This window comes from Galeopterus variegatus, unplaced genomic scaffold (genome assembly GCF_000696425.1).
Source record: "Galeopterus variegatus unplaced genomic scaffold, G_variegatus-3.0.2 Scaffold4565, whole genome shotgun sequence".
Classification (NCBI taxonomy): Eukaryota; Metazoa; Chordata; class Mammalia; order Dermoptera; family Cynocephalidae; genus Galeopterus; species Galeopterus variegatus.
Window position 1 is genome coordinate 93,278 of NW_007730676.1, and position 18,209 is coordinate 111,486.

At 42.3% G+C, this 18,209-nt stretch overlaps 1 protein-coding gene across 2 annotated transcripts in view; it reads right to left on the reverse strand.

Moving 5' to 3' along the window:
• OPTN (optineurin) overlaps positions 1 to 18,203 on the reverse strand; it is a 46,575-nt gene extending 28,372 nt beyond the window's left edge. For both annotated transcript variants that reach the window (XM_008587841.1, XM_008587840.1), the window contains exons 1-6: positions 18,103 to 18,203; positions 11,023 to 11,199; positions 10,168 to 10,370; positions 5,165 to 5,347; positions 3,009 to 3,082; positions 529 to 663 (exon numbers count right to left, since the gene is read on the reverse strand). In XM_008587841.1, coding sequence (XP_008586063.1) covers positions 529 to 663; positions 3,009 to 3,082; positions 5,165 to 5,347; positions 10,168 to 10,370; positions 11,023 to 11,188 — 761 coding nt within the window. In that variant the 5' untranslated portion in view covers positions 11,189 to 11,199; positions 18,103 to 18,203. The remainder of the gene's footprint in view (positions 1 to 528; positions 664 to 3,008; positions 3,083 to 5,164; positions 5,348 to 10,167; positions 10,371 to 11,022; positions 11,200 to 18,102) is intronic.
• Between the last annotated feature and the right edge of the window lie 6 nt (positions 18,204 to 18,209).

An 18,209-nucleotide genomic window follows, 5' to 3' on the forward strand; every position in this document is an offset into this window, starting at 1 on the left:
TTCAGCAATAAAAAGGAATGAAGTACAGACACATGCTACATTGTGGATGAACCTCAGAAACACTATGCTACGTAAAAGAAGCCAGTCACAAAAGACCATATATTGTCTGACTCCCTTTACATGAAATGTCCAGAATGGGCAAATCTATACAGCCAGAAAGTAGATTACTGGGAGGAGAGGGTGGTGAGTGCTAATGGATACTGGGTTCCTTACTCAGGGGAAAAAATGTTCTAAAATTATATTGTGGTAATGGTTGTGTAACTCTGTGAATACTCTAAAAAAACGTCAAAATGTATACTTTAAATGAGTGAATTGTATGGTATCTTCATTATATTTCAATGAAGCTGTTAAAAAAAAAAACCCATGTATGCATATTCCAAGTCAATCTATTTCCTACCTTTCTTTGGCTTCACGTCAAAATGTATACTTTAAATGAGTGAATTGTATGGTATCTTCATTATATTTCAATGAAGCTGTTAAAAAAAAAAAAACCCATGTATGCATATTCCAAGTCAATCTATTTCCTACCTTTCTTTGGCTTCCTTAAGTGCAGTTTCAAGGCCCTCCACCTTCTGGGTTCCTTCCCTTAGGCAAAGCAGGAGCTGGCTCACAGTTAATTCCTCGAATTCCAAATAATTCCTGGCACCTTCTGCAGATCTGCTTCTACATTAAAACACCACCACCACATTCAGTACCAAGGTTACAAGGTTTTCATCAGGAAATGCAAACGTCAAAGTCTAAGAATAGAGGAGCCCAACTTAAAGCAACTGTTTCCAGAACACTCTCCACTTAAGTCTCACGTACTGAAACCTCCAGTGCCACACTGCTCTGTGTTTTCTAGGGAAGGTGTGCAGACTGACCTTGAGGCTCCAGAGAGGCTAACCTCACGCTGTACATACTCTCACTTCCTCCACAGGGTCACGGTGCACATGAGACCAGACCACAAAACCCACAGAAGTAGTTCAGCAGACAGCCCTGGTTGGAGGTGCCAGTTTTTCCAGACATCTAGCCCAAAAGAGGACTGCAGTCAGACGAAGTGCACCATGCATGTCTACATACCTTTCTCCAACTTGACAGAAACCATCACGTTCTCATGTCAAGAGAAGAAACCCTTTTCCATTTTTGGTTTAAAATCTTTAGAGCAGGGAAATGTAGGCACTCTTGGTATGTCAAATATTTTTCTTGATTTCAAAGCCCGATTAAATCAAGAGACATTTCAATGACAAACAAAACCATGACCAAGGCTACACCAACAGCACTTTCAGAATGATTATGATGATGATACTGGCAGCTACTCTCAGCAATCGACCCAAGTGCATGTATCTAATAAATATCCAGGATTATACCCCAGTTACCAGGACTCTAAAGCTTGAACTCCAATCCTAGAAATCAATCTCAGACTCCTATGGTAGTAATGAACAGGTCCTATGGTAGTCATGAATAGCCACACTATTTTACAAAACAGTGTGGCTTAAAAGAGGAAGTGATCTTTGCATGTGGATATAAATGAGGAGGAAGTGGCTTGAAAATTTCAAGCAGGGCTTTCTTCCTCTCTACTACTTCCAGGGAAGTTTTGTGATAATAAAAAAAGCAATTGGGTGGAAGTGGAGGAATTTTTAACTGAAAAAAGGAATAACTTTCACTTACGCCAATCCAGGGAAGTTTTGCAATTGGGTGGAAGTGGAGGAATTTTTAACTGAAAAAAGGAATAACTTTCACTTACGCCAAATGCCCCATTTGATGAAAAAATATTATCTAATGCCTATGAGGGTACTTCAGGAAGTTCACAGGAAGATTTGTATTATCTTTTAATTCTATTTTTCTGTGAACTTTTTGAGATACCCTCGTATTTTCTTCCTTATACAAGAGTTTGGGAACGTAATTGAAAAATTTTTTTTCACATTTTTAAGTCATTATTTATGTACAATCATCAGGTTATAATAAAAAGGTTTTATTTTTCTATTTGTTTTTTTAAAAGTGAATTTAAAAAAAAATTATTAGCATATTCATTATTACAAATCATGATTTTTCTTTATGCCCTTTTATAGTAAAAAGGTTTTAAAAGTCTATGAGGGGGGCCGGCCCGGTGGCGCACTAGAGAAGTGCGCCGCTTGAGAGTGCGGTGGCGCTCCCGCTGAGGGTTCGGATCCCATGTGGAGACCGGTTCCCGCTCACTGGCTGAGCGTGGTGCGGGCGCAACACCGAGGGTTGCGATCCCGTTACCGGTCAGTAAAAAAGACAAAAAGGAAAAAAAAAGAAAAGTCTATGAGGGAAGAGATCCTTAGGGAGATTTTCAGGTAACTGTCTCTTAAACGGACTAATACAGGAGTAACTGGCTTCCAGAGGATGAGCTAATAGCCTGCCCTGGTCAGGGCCACCTGCAGAGTCCAGAGTTCAGGTGCCCAGTTCTTCTACCAATGCCCTCCTCAAAGGCCCTCCTGCTATTTAAGGTGTCTGTTTCCTAATATCTGCTTGGCACAGGTAAGAGACTCCACAGACAGGACACTCAGGCACTTTCAAGAAGGACCTGCAGTGAGCAAGAGCACTAACAGTCATTGGTATAGAAGGTGATCCAGTGGGGGTCAGCCTGGCTCATCACTGGAATGACTACTAGAGAGAAAAATGGAAACATCTCCCTCATGGAGCAGGGCAGTCTGGCCCAGGTCAAACGGCACAGGTAGATAAATTAGCAAGCATGGCTCTTCAGAATAGGAACAAATAGCTGATCTGATAGACAGCAAGTTTGTCTTCATTTCTCATCTGATGGCGACAAATCACCTCTTTAACAAGCAGTCAGGGTTTGTCAGCCTAAAATAATCATTTTTACTCTCTGCCAGTTTTGGCTGCAACATTAAATAGCACTCAAAACGAATATTCTCGAAAGATCCTGGTATAAATTAGTAAGACATTCCTTTCTCAGTCCATCATGTTTGACCTTCAGGGACGAGGTCAAAGTGACAGGACTACCCAGCCTGCCTTCCTGACAGCCCCAGTCTTTCTGCACATACATGTCAACGGAGTCTGTTCTTGTGGGCCCGGGACTGGTCTTGATTTCTTTTATTACCCCTCCTGCTTGTCCTTCCTGTAAAAGCAGAAATGAAAGGGATTTAATACCAGAAGTTGGCAAGACAAATGCTTTGCCAAAAGAAAAAAAAGGCAAATTTTGATGGCATGTAACCCAAGGAACCTACCAAACATTTAAAAGGAAATGTCTTAACTGGGCCATTTGAGTGGAATGGCCAACTCACCCTGCATGCCCTGTCAGGACTATAAACATTGAGGCTGAGTTGTAAAGGTCGGTCTCCTCCCATTGAACACACTCAGCCTGACCCATAACACACACAAAAGCTTATCTCCTCCTCCCTCTCCTTGGCAGTTCCCTCTTTCTCGAGGTTAATGTCACACAGAGCTAGTGACAACTTCACACACGTTACCTGCACAGTCCTTTAAAATGCAAGATACCGAAACTTGCTGAAGCAAAGGGGAAGAAAAGGCAGTTTTCTGTGGAAAAGGCAGTTTTCTGTGGACAAGGCTCATAGAGCATGGTCCTTACCAAGTTGGTTTGCATTAGAAATGTGCATATACCGTGGGTCATTTAGGGAACAAGAAGACTAAGACCAAAGGCGTTTATATTCCAATAAACAAATGGGGAAAATCTTCAAAAGTGCACAAAGATGGTTCTAGATATTTCTGATACACTCTTCCCTAATCTTGGACAGTGTTTACCAGTCCACAGGAGCAAAGAGAGTAAAACACGTTTACATTGACTGTCATCTGAGAAGGAAAACATGATGCTGACCATGTGCGCAGAAAAAAGAAGCCTCATTTGGAAACTTCTGATATGCTGTTTAGGCTTCCCGAATTTTATCAGTTATTTGCAGAAGGTTAAAGCTCTTTGATCAAACTTCTGTTTTCAGTAATCTTTGGTCACTTGCAGAAAGAGTACTCAAAGTATGCTTTGCAATTGGTATTTTAATTCTCTTGATTTGGGTCACTATGAATGCACCTAACATTTATTAGGGGGCACGGATGGCAACATTATTAAGAGCCATTTTCCAACTCTATTAATCTTTAGTGCAGCAAATGAGTGAGAAAGTTAAGTAAGTTACACTAATATTTCTGACATATCTAGTAGTTTAGCTCTTCTGCAAGCTACTCTGCTTTTCACTCCCCCTGACTTATCTACAAAGTACATTTTCCTCTTGCAGGGACACAATTAATCTCTTGCCCTATATCAGATATGTACTTTGACGAAGCTAAGATGACAGTCTGTATGTCAGAGGATTTTATCCTTGTGTGTTTTTCTCCCTTACTATTCAATCTTTTTTTAGTATTAATGGAGGACAGCCCCTACATGGCTTCTCTATCTGCTTTGCTCTTTAACAGGGCCCCCCGTATACCCAGATACAGTTGTACAAGAAACTTCACAAGAGCTGAGGAATCACTCAGCACAAGCCACCTTGCTTGGCTCACTTTATTTTGGTTGAACAGAAATTTGAGTTTGATCCACTGGCTTCAACCTACAACCAGAGCAGTTCAGTGCTTTCTTTTCTCCTCTGCTTATTTTTAATACGCCATGGTTTCTCATAAAGCTCTGTTTGAAAAGAGGGGTCTACCATTGAACAGTGTTTAAAAACCACTGGTTTACTGCATTTGACCATGATTCTGCTCCCCTATGTGAACTGCTGAACACAGCTTTGAGAGCTGGTCTGAAAAATGCCAGAAAGTTCATGCTTGTGTATGCAGTGTCGTTCTTAGATCAGTTACAAAAATGTCTAAGTTTCCAGGACAAATTGAAATATTAAAAAATAAAAAAAAAGACTACATCTTTTATCACATAAGGTAACTGATATTTTCCCATTTCAGCTATGACAACCCTTACGAGCATTATGTAATACTTTAAAAATGAGAGCCACAGACTGGCCGGTTTGCTCAGCTGATCAGAGTGTGATGCTATAACACAAAAGTCAAGGGTTCGGATCCCCTTACTAGCCAACCACCAAAACACAAAACAAAAAAACTGAGAGCCCATTTATCTTTGCTACACTGAAATTTCCTCATTATTTGGCTTCCCTGAGTTGACAAGAAAGAGCAGAATCTATTTCATCTGTCCAGGTGAGGCTTTGTAGTTTGCTTAAAACAAAAACCAAACCGAAAACCTTACAGCCATCCTAATTTCCACAAAGGAGTCTTCCGAGGAGCTGCCAGCGTTCAGCTTGAGCTGCAGCTCAGACACAATGCCCAGCAGGTCCACCTTTTCAGCCTGGAGACGTGCCACCTGGGTCTTCAGCTGCTCAGCTTCCTGCTCTGCTTCTGCCTTGGGCACTCTGGCGCCACCAGTGGGGTCCTGGAATGACGAGGGGGACATCTAATTAACACACCCAACTCAGGACCCGCCAATGACTCGACTGCCCCACAGCCACAGAACAGGTGGCTTCTCAACATCCTTATCCCCTGAGCTTTAGAGGAGAAAATTCTAGCTCTTAGTTGACCACTTGTTTTAACATAACATTTAAAATGGAAATTTTTACATTATTTTATTATATTCAATAATAGAAACTGAAAATAGCTTCATGACAAGAAAGAAAGACTTCCTAAGTATACTGGAATAATCTGATATTATGAAAATAACCAACCAGACTTTGACAAGGGCATACTCATAAGTTATAGTCCAAAATTCCAGAAAATAAAGACAAGAAGCTGCTATAACTTAACCTCCTGCCTTTTTTCCTCCCCACGAATGCCCACCTATCCCACTCTCCCCACACTTGTCATGTCTGGTTAGAAGCCAGAGCACCAGGACGTTACTTGGTACAGTAACGGCAAAATACAATGGAAGGTCCAAAAAGCTCCCAGTGTGTAGGCTGGTGTTTTAGGGTTGCTAAAAGTAAATCTGCTGAGAAATAAAATAATTTAAAATCCAGAGGCTGGTACCAAAAGTCAAAAAGAAAATAAATTTCAGCCTATATAAACATTATTATCAAGCATTAATATTTCACTTACGTCAAGTACAGGTTGTGTTCACCTTGTTGCAGTTACTGTATATGACAAAATCACAAGAGAGAGACCCTGTTTAGATGTGGTGTTTGTACTCGGGAGTAGGGAGAACAGATCTAGCCTACACTCTGCTCATTACCAGGTGTACGGCCTTGAGCAGATTCACTTATGCTCCTGGCCTCTGTTTTCTGAGGTTAGAAAGAAAGATGTGGCACTCTGTTGGCTCTTCCAGTTGTGACCTTCCATGCCTCCCTGGTTTCCTCCTCAGGAAATCTCCATTGCTCTATGTGCATGGCAGCAGGCTTTAGTTCACTTTCCAAACCAGAAACGTATACTCTTGAGATTATCAGAAAATTGCAACACATTAGAAAATCAATGCAGACACAGATACACACCCATCCTAATAGTACAGTGTAAAATAACAAATACCTTAAGACCAGCTTTTAAAGAAAAATCTTAATTACATTCAGGAATTTATAGCATAAGTAAATATCACCTACAGATTCTCCAAACAAGTAATTTAAATAAGTGATTTCAAACCAGTAGTCAACATTGTCTGAGTTTTACCTTTTTCCTTTCCCTAAGGAAACAGTAAACAGACCCAATGGCTCATAGCAGAACCAAAACAACATCAGAAACACATGTGGATGGACAGCTAGTCCCTGAGATACTCACAACGAAGGTGCAGGTGTTAACCCCTCACACTCCTGGGAACATACTCTTCCTTCCCCTAGAGCAGTCCCTTGCTAGGAAACTACCACAGGCCTTAGAGAAAACCCACTCGTGAAACCAGAGAGTTAGGTCTGCAAGGAAAGGTTAAAAGTCTGTGCAAACTCTCTTAGTAATGACTCATACAAAAGAAATGTAAATATAAAGGAATGAAAACAATAAAAGGACAGGTACTGCTGAGCTTAGAACCAGGAAGCAGACAGGTAAAGCAAGACTACGCCCTATCAGGAATCTCCATGTTCACCTTCTTGACCTCTCGAAGGACACTGTATAGAAAGGATTTTTAAAAACTACCTTGGAGGGCCGGCCTGTGGCTCACTTGGGAGCGTGTGGTGCTGGTATCACCACGGCCATGGGTTCAGATCCCCACATAGGGATAGCTGGTTAGCTCACTTGGGAGAGTGTGGTGCTGACAACACCAAGTCAAGGGTTAAGATCCCCTTACCAGTCTTTTAAATTAAAAACAAAACAAAACAAAACAAAAAAAACACCACCTTGGCACAATGGTAGAAAATAGAGTTCTGAGGACCAGGGATACAAGGCCATGACACTGGAGTCTCAGATTATTCGGTTAATTTTCTTTTTCGCAATTGTGAAAATCTCTTTATCCTTGGAAATCACGAATCCACTCACTTGGCCATGAAACACCTTGTAAGATAACTCTTCAAATTCCCCTTCATTTCACTACTGACACTCTTTTCAGTCCTCTCCTGGATTATCCCTGTGGTTTCTCTCTTTGACCTCTACTCCAACTCCACTATTTGTTACTGTCCTTCATGACTTTTGAGCACTTACCATTGACCTTTGTGTAACACAATTTATCTTTTTGTATATTTGCATAATCTTTCTATCCCACTGTCCTGAACACTTGCCAAAGTTAGTGTGCCATTCATCTAGAATCCTGGAAGAAAAGTCTGTCTGATGACCTTTGCCTAGGAGCTTGCGCAATTCAAAAGTAGGGAGTGCTCTCCAGTGATCATTAGTGCATAAGTTAACAAAATCAGAAAGGACCAGTAATGCCTCAGCCTCACCCCAGGATCGGAAGGCAGGCCTCCAAAAGAAACCCTCCTCCCTTCCCTTGCATGGCACAGAACACACGTGGCCCTGATGGCTGGTGGGCTTCCCTGTGACTTATCTGTAGAAAGCAGCAAGCGCAGACCAGAGGAGGCTGGAGACCTTTACTAAGTCGGGAAGGTAAGCCCTGCACAAAAACCTGGGAAGCACAGTCTGGTGGAGCAGAGCTGCTGATGGAGGGTTTTAAAGAGCCAGGAGTGTCTCTTTCTCCCACATATTCCACCCTCGCTTCTGAGTCCTGCTTGGAGTTTGCTTCCACTGATCATTTGCCTTGACAGCACCTGTCCAGAGCTCCAGCTTCTCATCTCAAACTTCTTTCAATTCTGGCAAAACCTATAGGCAAACTATCTCAAACAAACTGCCTCTGGAAGCTTCTTTCTTGGCGTCAATGTGACAAACCCCTGCAGGCTGAAGCCAACTGTTAGCTTACATCCCAAAAGCCAAAACAGGAAACAAAGATATTTTCTTTCAGTAGAAAATTATTTATATATTCCAGTGATTATTTCTCCAGAGAATTCTATGTCAAAAATATTTTGATAATGAGAGATTTCCCCCCAGAGAAGCAACTTAATACTTTCTGAACTATAAGACAAGTTCAAAGATTGGACATGATAAATCATCCTTTTTTTTTGGCACCTGGCCGGTAAGGCGATCCGAACCCTTAGCCTTAAGTGTTGTAATATCGTGCTCTAACCAACTAGAGCCAACCGGCCAGCCCAGACATGATAAATCTTATCAACAATGAAACACTTCAAACACAAGTGTAAATTATTTGAGCAGAATATTTTCATTGTCCATGAGCAGGAGCCGATGACTGAGATCACTGATACGAACTATAATATTATTCTAAACAACTTTTCATTCTTTAGATTATTCTTTATCATGTTTCCTTCCCATTTTCTTTTTTTTTTTTTCCTTTTTTTGTCTTTTTTCGTGACCGGCAACGGATCGCAACCCTCAGTGTCGCGCCCGTACCGGACCGGGACCGGCAACGGGATCGCAACCCTCGGTGCTGCGCCTGCACCTCGCTCAGCCAGTGAGCCACCAGTCTGTATGTGGGATCCGAACCCTCGGCGGGAGCGCCACCGCGCTCCCAAGTGGCACACTGTAGCAGTGCGCCACCGGGCCGGCCCTCCTTCCCATTTTCTTTCGTTTCCTTTCTTTACCCATCCAAGAAATGAGAAATCAACAAGGTTTAAGGTAAAATCTCAAGAAAAAAATCACTGATACCCAGAATAAATTCCCCCATGACCAACCCAGCACTCCATCCTCTAGAGAGTTGTTAGGGACCAGGTTTGGAAGAAAATAGACAGCAGATGTCCACCAAAATGCACACCTCTCAGCGAGCCCTGGAGTGTCGGCAGGGCCTGCAAATGCGTTCTCGTCTTCCTTTCACTAACATCTTTGATATCCACTCTCAGGTATGGACACATTTCCCAGGTTCTTTCGGTGAACAAAAATGTGTATTTCTCTCTTTATCTGTGGCACCCTACTGCCTCCTATCACGTGACATTTGCCAGACCATTTTTCAAAAGGAAAATGTAAAGTGAGTAATCTCTATTTTAGAATGAGAGCAAGGACAAGGTCAATAAGCAAAAATTCTAAGAAAGAGTAGATTTTTTAAATGTAGATTTATATCAAAGGCATAAACTAAAAACTAACAATGGGATGGTTCTAGGTAAAGGTCCACCTAGACCATATAATGAATACAAAACACAGACTTATGACCTCAACATTCTTTTGACTACAATCAGTATGGTTAAAGCTTTACAAATTTGTTTCCCCCAACAGAGATTACACTTGACCCTTAAAATTGCAACCAGACATGCAAAACACCAGTCCAGGCTGAACCATAAAATCTTTTAATCTAGGAGTTCAGACAAGTGATAGAGTCTGGATGTGTTGTCCCCCACAAAACTCATATGGAAATCTGATTCTTAATGTGGCAGTGTTGGGAGCTAAGTCATGGGGGTGGATCCCTCATGAATGGATTAATGCCCTTCCTGGAGGGTGGGGGTAATGAGTCAGTTCTCACTTTATTAGTTCCCATGAGAGCTGATTGCTTATAGGACCCTGGCACCTTCTCTCTCTCTCTCTCTCTCTCTCTCTCTCTCTCTCTCTCGCTTCCTCTTGCCATGTGATCTGCTTGTACCTGCCGGATGCCTGCTGCTTTCCACCATGAGTAGAAGAAGCCGGAGGCCCATGCCAGATGCAGCTGTCCCAGAATCATGAGCAGAAATAAACCTCTGTTCTTTATAAATTACCCAGTCTCAGGTATTCTGTTATAGCAACACAAAAATGGACTCATACAACAAGTAAGATTCTACTGCAAATATTAAGAAAACCATAACTGATGAGCCTGCTCACCTCAAATGACCTTTCTGATTTCCCTCTTAGTTTTGCAAGCTCTTCCTTCAATTTCTCATTTTCATGACTCAAGGCCATGAGGCGCTCTTTGGCTTCTTTGCTCTGTATCTCAAAAAGTTGGCGCTCTTCCTTCTGCTTCTCTGTCCAGGCTGAAAGCTCCTCAAATCGTCCTTTCATGGCTTGATTATTTAGCTTCATGGCTTCTGTGTGGGGTTCACAGTGAAAGAATCACACACCAGGAGAGTTGAATTATTCTGATGAATCAAACCTCCCCAAAGACCACTTCACCACTGAGCTCTGAATCCAAAGATGCTATGCTTGGCCTGGGCCCAAGGGTTAGCAGGAAAAGACTATGGTAGGGTGAGTGGTTTTGCTCTCAGACAGGACTAGTGGTCTAACATCAGTTTTAGTCCTTAAAAGTCCCAGGAAAATAAAATTGATTTGGGTACCTCCATGACAGCATGCGTATCTATCAATAACTGGGGCACTGAAGAAGGTCTTATCACTCCCACATTCCCACGTGAAAAGCCACAGCTTGAGATATCAGAATGCTTTCGCTGAATAAGGTGGTTCTTAGTACTAACTCTGTAATCATAGCAGCCTTTCTTCTTTTAAATGTACTACATGTCATTATGCTATTTCCCTGAGCTACAGAGAATACTTTCTATGCTTACCTGTATCCAAAAGTAAACAGCGGGCACAGTTTTAGCCTTACCAACAGCTAAATCCTGTGCTCCTTCTCCCCACAGGGAAACAGACAGAGAAGGGAGCTCCCTTACCAGCCTTACCACAAACGTATTACGTTTCACACAGGCCCAGGGAGAAGGGCGAACACAGGAGCCAGCTGCTGCTCACCTTTCAGCTGATGGTTCTCAGTAAGAAGCTCCTTCATCTGCTGGAGCAGCTCCTCCGGGGTGAATGTGTCCAGGTTTGGGTGAGCCAGGTTGGGGGGTCCATTTCCTGTGGTCTCATTGGAGCTGTCCCCCTTTTCAGTCAGGCAGCTGAGAGGTTGGTGGGACATGGCAGCACTTCCTATAGAAAAATCACAAACTGAAAATATAGCTGCTCCCCCTCTGCAAGGGGTCCCCATTGAGTTCCCAAAATTAGCAATTGTTAACATTTACTCTAAAAGTTGCCGACTTTCTCTCCAATTACATTTTTGAACATTTTTGATACTTTATTTTATTTTTTTTAAAGACGACTGCTAAAGGGATCCTAACCCTTGACTTGGTGTTGTCAGCACCACGCTCTCCCAATTGAACTAACCGGCCATCCCTATATAGGGATCCGAACCCGTGGCCTTGGTGTTATCAGCACCACACTCTCCCAAGTGAGCCATGGCCATCCCTTTGATACTATCTTTTAAATAAAAAAGGCATATCCCAGGGACCAGCCCATGGCTCACTCGGGAGAGTGCAGTGCTGATAACACCAAGGCCATGGGTTCGGAGGGGGAGCAGCTATATTTTCAGTTTGTGATTTTTCTATAGGAAGGGGGAGCAGCTATATTTTCAGTTTGTGATTTTTCTATAGGAAGGGGGAGCAGCTATATTTTCAGTTTGTGATTTTTCTATAGGAAGGGGGAGCAGCTATATTTTCAGTTTGTGATTTTTCTATAGGAAATGGCCGGTTAGTTCAATTGGGAGAGCGTGGTGCTGACAACACCAAGTCAAGGGTTAAGATCCCCTTACCAGTCATCTTTAAAAAAGAAAAAAAAAAAAGGCATATCCCAGCTTCAAGGAGATGAGTGTATGTGTGTGCACGTGCTGTGTATGTGGGTTGTATGAAGGATACAGTGAGGAGCAGGGAAATGAAGGAGGAAGAGAACAGTATGATGATATGATGATCAGGATAATATTTGTAGACATGGAAAAAGTATCATTAAATAAAATTTCCCATGCAAATCTTTAAGTTCAAATCTCCTTATTTTGAGTGAACTGGTATGTGAACTATATTAGAATGAAGCTGTCAAAAATCTCCATATTTTATTTCTTGTATTTTTGGTTAAGAAGAAAGGGAGACTAAACATTTTCTGAATGTTTACTATGCGCCAAATCACTACCACATCAGATACATCACTGTTTCTAGTCTTCACTGAAATTCAACTACGTAGCTATTTTACAGGTGAGGAAGCTGAATTCACAAAGGCAAACAGGTCATCCAAGCTCATTAGGTGGCACAACCAGGTATCAAGGATAATCCCAAAACCCAATTTTGTAACACACGAAGGTACTACTAAATGCTTAGGCTTCAATACTATTTTTTTCAAAGCATACTAAAAAGACTGCGACATCTCATTTAGTTATTGCATATTCTGAAAATATTTTTACACATAGCACTTCATTTTGTAGAGGGGTCAATGTGGGCATATAAATATAAGATAGATGAGTGAATCCCAACTCCACTCCTGTGTTACTTCCCACCTGTATAAACACAGGTGTCTCTTCCCATGAATGGCTACGTGCCACAGGCAAAAATTTTCATCTTCACACCTCAAGAAAATGATGAGTCTTTTCCATCAAGAACAGATGTGGACAAATTATAGAGCAATACAAAGTAAAGGCAACTCCTCCCCTCTGATGCTGTGCACACACACAAACACACACACACTCACACACACACACACACACCCCTGTTCTACAGAGATACCTGAAAAAGCATAATATTATTACTTCCAAGATACCTATCCTTCCAAGACAATTTTCAATCCAATTATCCTACAAATAGGTATTAGGTAATGATGCACACTGTATAACTGTGATCGAGCAGAAAGCCACCGTGCCACAAAAGGTGCTGGGATTAAGAAGGAACTTGCAAGCAAGCATCTGGTTTCTAACTGCTCTCAGATAGACCATGATTATGGAACCTGTGATCCATGGAGTGGCAGGCTCATTGTGCATGAGATCAGTCACTGGAAGACAAAAGCAAGAGGACCGTCCTCTCTCTGATCAATACCTGTATCATGACATTCACATGCACGCTTAGTATCCATGTATTAAAATGAAACAAAACCCACCGAACGCAGTGTTGCTTCCCTATGCAAGCAGGAGGCAGTACCTTGGGCTCTAGGACATCCTCTGGAAGCCAGACCCTGGCATCCTGCTTTTGGTCTGAGGCTCTTGTAAGTAATCGGAGACAGTGCTACCAGTGATGGGGACAGCAGGCCCAATGGGACCGCTGGCTGCCTGAGTGACTTCTTCTAAAGCAGCTAGCACAAAGAAGTGTGTTCACACAAAATTATGTAATGAGGATGATGGCAGTTTTATGAAGTGAAAAACACTGATAAAGAGTATTATACAATTTTGAAACTTTTGTACTTATGTTTTACACATCCAAATTGTTTTAGAATAGAGGTATAATGCTGAAGTGTTCTATCGCTTAGCATTAGGTGACTAAAATAGACTGGTTTTCTTTTCTCCCCTGAAATAATTTGGATAAACTGCCAGTTCCTGACTTTCCATAAAATTCATTTTTGCACAGAATGATCTTGGTGCAAGCATTTCATAAAAAAGGGGTTTTACGAGTAAGTGTTTCTACCTCTTTTGCAGAGGAATACTAAAATTCTAGGTAATTGACCTAAAGATAGAATCTTTGTAGTATGTATCATTTACTAGTCAGAATTAAATTTCCTCAGGTATTCAGTGATTATACTACACTTTGCAAAGGCCATGGAAACATTTAACATGTTTTTAAAAGAGTATCTCGGCAGATATCCGTAGATGTGCTTGGTTTCATCTCATTACATGAACACATTTCTCCTTAACAGTTTTTCTGAGAGGGAAGTAAAGGAAGGAAAGGGGAAGGGAAGAGAGGAGGAAGAACAGACAGAGAGATGTTCCCTTGAAAATCGTTCAGATTTTTTTTTCCCTCCTTGACCTCCTTTATATCTCTACCATGCCTATAAACACAACTGTAATAAAGTTAAAGCTGGTTCTAGTTGTTATATCAGTGCTTCTAACTTTTTCAGCCTGCCCAGATTTTATAAGGACAGAAGGAAAAAAGCAAGTTGTGCTCCGGAAGACAGTAGGAGAAATACTCGTACCGTAGCCAGATGTGCTAAGTCACCCGACCTCTTCTGATTTTATTGACTCATCCAGCAAATGATGATCTACATGGTTGCTTTCAGCTCAACAACTCTGAGAAATGTATTCTTTTTTTTTTAAAGATCTTAACCCTTGACTTGGTGTTGTCAGCACCACACTCTCCCAGGTGAGCGAACCGGCCATCCCTATATAGCGATCCAAGCCTGGGGCCTTGGTGTTATCAGCACTACACTCTCCCAGGTGAGCCATGGGCCAGCCCTGAAAAATGTATTCTTAAGCTTCTAGTAAGATCACAGTCCAACCCCTATCCTCTAGCACATTCACACCCAGTACCCCCATGGGTGTGCTACCCTCAAATACATATACCTGTCCTAATTACAGTAAACTCTTTGCTATCCGGTATTTTTAGGAAAAAATTATTTTGTAATTCATAGTAAATAAGCTAGCATAGATGGCAAACATATGCATGTAAGTACTTTCTATCAGTATTTCACTAAAAGTAATTTAATTGATTTTGGATCACTCAAAGGGTACCTTATGATTTTAGAATATTTGGGGACATTATTATGAGTTATCACTGCATAATGTACATATGAAATACCTATTGGTAGAATGCCAGTTGGAGAAAGCTTAATTCTCTACCTTTTTACCAACCTGAGCTACTTTCAACTGGACAGAGACAGAGATACGTTATAAATCCTTGCACACATCTTTGAAGGCTACAGAAATTGGAACTAAGCCATTTATTCCAAGTTCTGTCTAATAACAGAAATTCTCATAATCAACTGAAGTAGATCTGAAGTGTGTCATTTCTAAGCAAAGGTGATATTCAATGATAGAAGAATGAATTCATTTAACACAGGGTATGTCAAGACTTCACCAATGAGGAAGAAAGAACCACCTGGTAGGTGGAAGATCAGAAGCAAAATCTCCTAGATTTTAGTCTCAAATATGCTATCTGAATTCCTAATAGTATATATTATTATTATTATTATTATTATTATTATTAGTCCCTGAGGTCAATAACTAGAGCAATGACTTGACCTTGGAGACATAAGCATGAATCGCATTCCTGAGTTGGCCTTAGAGCTGACCCAGTCCAACTTCTTATTCAAGGCAAGAATGTCTTGTCTCATGTATTCTACTAATAGGATAAAGGAAGCCTCACAATTATATGCTGGAAATGATGTTTTGATTTTGTATACAGAAAATAGGAATAGATTTAGCCTAGTTGCCCAAGGCAGGAGTCTGGAGGTTATGCATGACTCTCCCAATTTTCTCTCCCCCCAAGTCTAATGGGTCATGAAATGCCTCCACTTCCACCTCCAAAATGTTTCTAAAAAGCACCACCTCCTCTCCATCCCCACAGGCCTAGCTCAGGCCCTTCTTGTCTTGTCTGGACCACAGCAAAGTTGACCTCCACAAAGGACAGGATTTTTGCCTGTTCTGTCCACCACTGTATCCCTTGTACTGAGAATGTCACTTGACACACAGAAGGAAGGGTTCAATAAATACTCGTTGAATGAATTTTAATAGCCTCCTAAATGGTCTTTCATTCCCTTCCATTTCAATCCCTTTGCCTTCACGGTTTCTTTTGCAACATGAGGTCATTCCCCTGGGTATGCTCCTTCCCGAACAAGACAGGGTTTCAGCTTCCTAGCAAGACAAGCATGAACTTTCAGGGTCTGGGCCCAACTAACCACCAGTGTCATTGCCTGTTGCCAAACCACTCATTCCTGAGGCACACTGAAGATTTCACAGCTCCCTGCATTCTTTTGCCTCTGTGATCTTGCCTCTTCTCCGTCCTGCCTGAAATGTCTGGCCCCCCTTTTGCCCTGGCAAACTTCCACTGGAGAGTTTGATGTCCGGTTCAAACATGACTTTCTTTGTCAAATGAACTGCTCCTTCCTCTGAGCATCCAAGAACACTTTGCATGTCCACCTCTTGCGGCCCTTCCCGCAGTTACTGTAATCATCTTGAGCCAGTCTATTTTCTCTCCACTGTATTCTATTACAGACTGGCACACAGCAGGCTATCAGTAAATGTTTGTTGAAACAAAATTAAAATATAGTATAAAGAGGTATTTTTAAGTCTAACTCCTGTAAAACACTTTCTGCTGTGTAGGTGACAAGCATAACATGCTGGTATTATTATGAGTTTTTCTACAGTTCTAAGGCATTCATTTCCAGATTCATGAAATCAACTTTTAAAACTTATTTTAAAATTAGCATTGCTTTTTACATCACTGCAAAGGTATCTGGATATCATTTCATGACACAAATTCTAATTCTCAATCCTTATCCACATGCCAAAGTGAAAACAATGAGAACTTCTGAAATAATCTTTTCTTTCTGAATGAAATAGATTTTATTTTTCAAAAAATAGAGTTTGATTTCTTCCTTTTTCTTTGTATGTTGGATTTGCTGTACCATAAATTCCAAAGAACATATCAACTATCAAGTATATCAAGACTATAAAATTCAGGAGAGCAGGGTTTGGGTATGAGAAGATGCATTTCATGGTTAGAATATCTATGTGCCCATTCTCAAGGGACGGGGTTTGGTAGGAAAGTAATACAGTGGCCAACTCCTTTCAAAGATAAAGTTTGGTGTTGGGGACGGGGAGGTGGTGGTTAGATTTCATAGCAAGAATTGGATGGTTAGCTCACTGGGTTACAGTGGTGCTGATAACACCAAGGTCAATGGTTGGGATCCCTGCAATGGTCAGCCGCAAAAAAAAAAAGAAAAGAAAAAATCATAGTAATATAAGCAACCTGAAGGTCAGTTTATAAAAAAGCTGCTACTTTCATAATGTTGTGCACAATATATAAAGAATTCCTAAAATTGGCCCAGTAGAATAAACAGATCAATCACCCCACAGACTCAGATCAATCATTGTCCCCTCTCTACATGCCACATTTAAACTTCCCTTATCCATTCCAGGGCAGTCCCTGGCCTTGGCCTCTTCTCGTGGTCCTCTTCAGCCCAATACAAATTGGGTCTGTCCTGGGAGGCAGCCTGGGCTCCCTAGCTCTTCTCTCCCCAGGACCAAAGAGCAAGGCAGGTTCTTCTGTTGATGCTGCTGCCTTGCTAACCAGGTCTGAGGGCTTTGATGTCTGCGGCTTTAGTTTTCCATTTCATCCTTAAAACAGTTCTGTGGCATACACTGTCATACAACAGTTTTCCTTGTGGTGGAGGCCAGGCCGGAACCTGGGTTTCATTTTCTCTAAGCGATGTTCACTGTCTCCAGCTTACACATTTCTGACTGTACAACCCATTCCTTTGGGGTTTTCAGCCTCATCAAAGATTCTCTCTCTCTATACTCTCTCACACACACACACACTCTCTCTCCTAGACACAACGATTTATGTAGATTTCTTTCAGCTGTTCAGTAAGCCCAGCACCTTAGAGAAGGGTCATTATTCTTTACTGTTCCTGGGCCACCTCATTAAGCCACAGTCGTGATGTCATGTCTTCCAAAGGTGTGCCTTAACCTTCCTCCTTATAATGAGGAATTGGTTTCCTAATTATGCTCAACGTGCGGGAGGACGTCACCCCCAAACCACCTCGGTGACCTACTGAGGAAGTCACCTGCAGCCAGCCCTACCGGTATCTTCACCCTTTTGGGGTGGAGGTAAGGGGTCCTTGGCGGTGGCCGCCCAGGCCGGTGCCCTTTCCCACCAGGTCACGATCCGCCGGGGCCTGGAAACCCTCCCAGGGCAGATGTCCCATGAGAGGGACGCGCCCCCGCCCGGTCGCCACCCTCACCCCCACAGGCTCCGGGCCGCAGGGAAGGGGGCGGCGGGAACCGCTTCCAGGGCGGAGAGGCGCCCGCCAGAGAAGGCGCCACCCCCTCGCCCGGTCCCGGGCCCGGCCCTTCCCTGCCCGGCTCACCGGCCGCCAGCGCTCGGCCTCTCTCGGAGTCACTGCTTCCTTGGCATCGTGCCGCATGGGGGAGGGCTCCGGAGCCAGATGCGGACGGCGGGGACGGCGGGGACGGC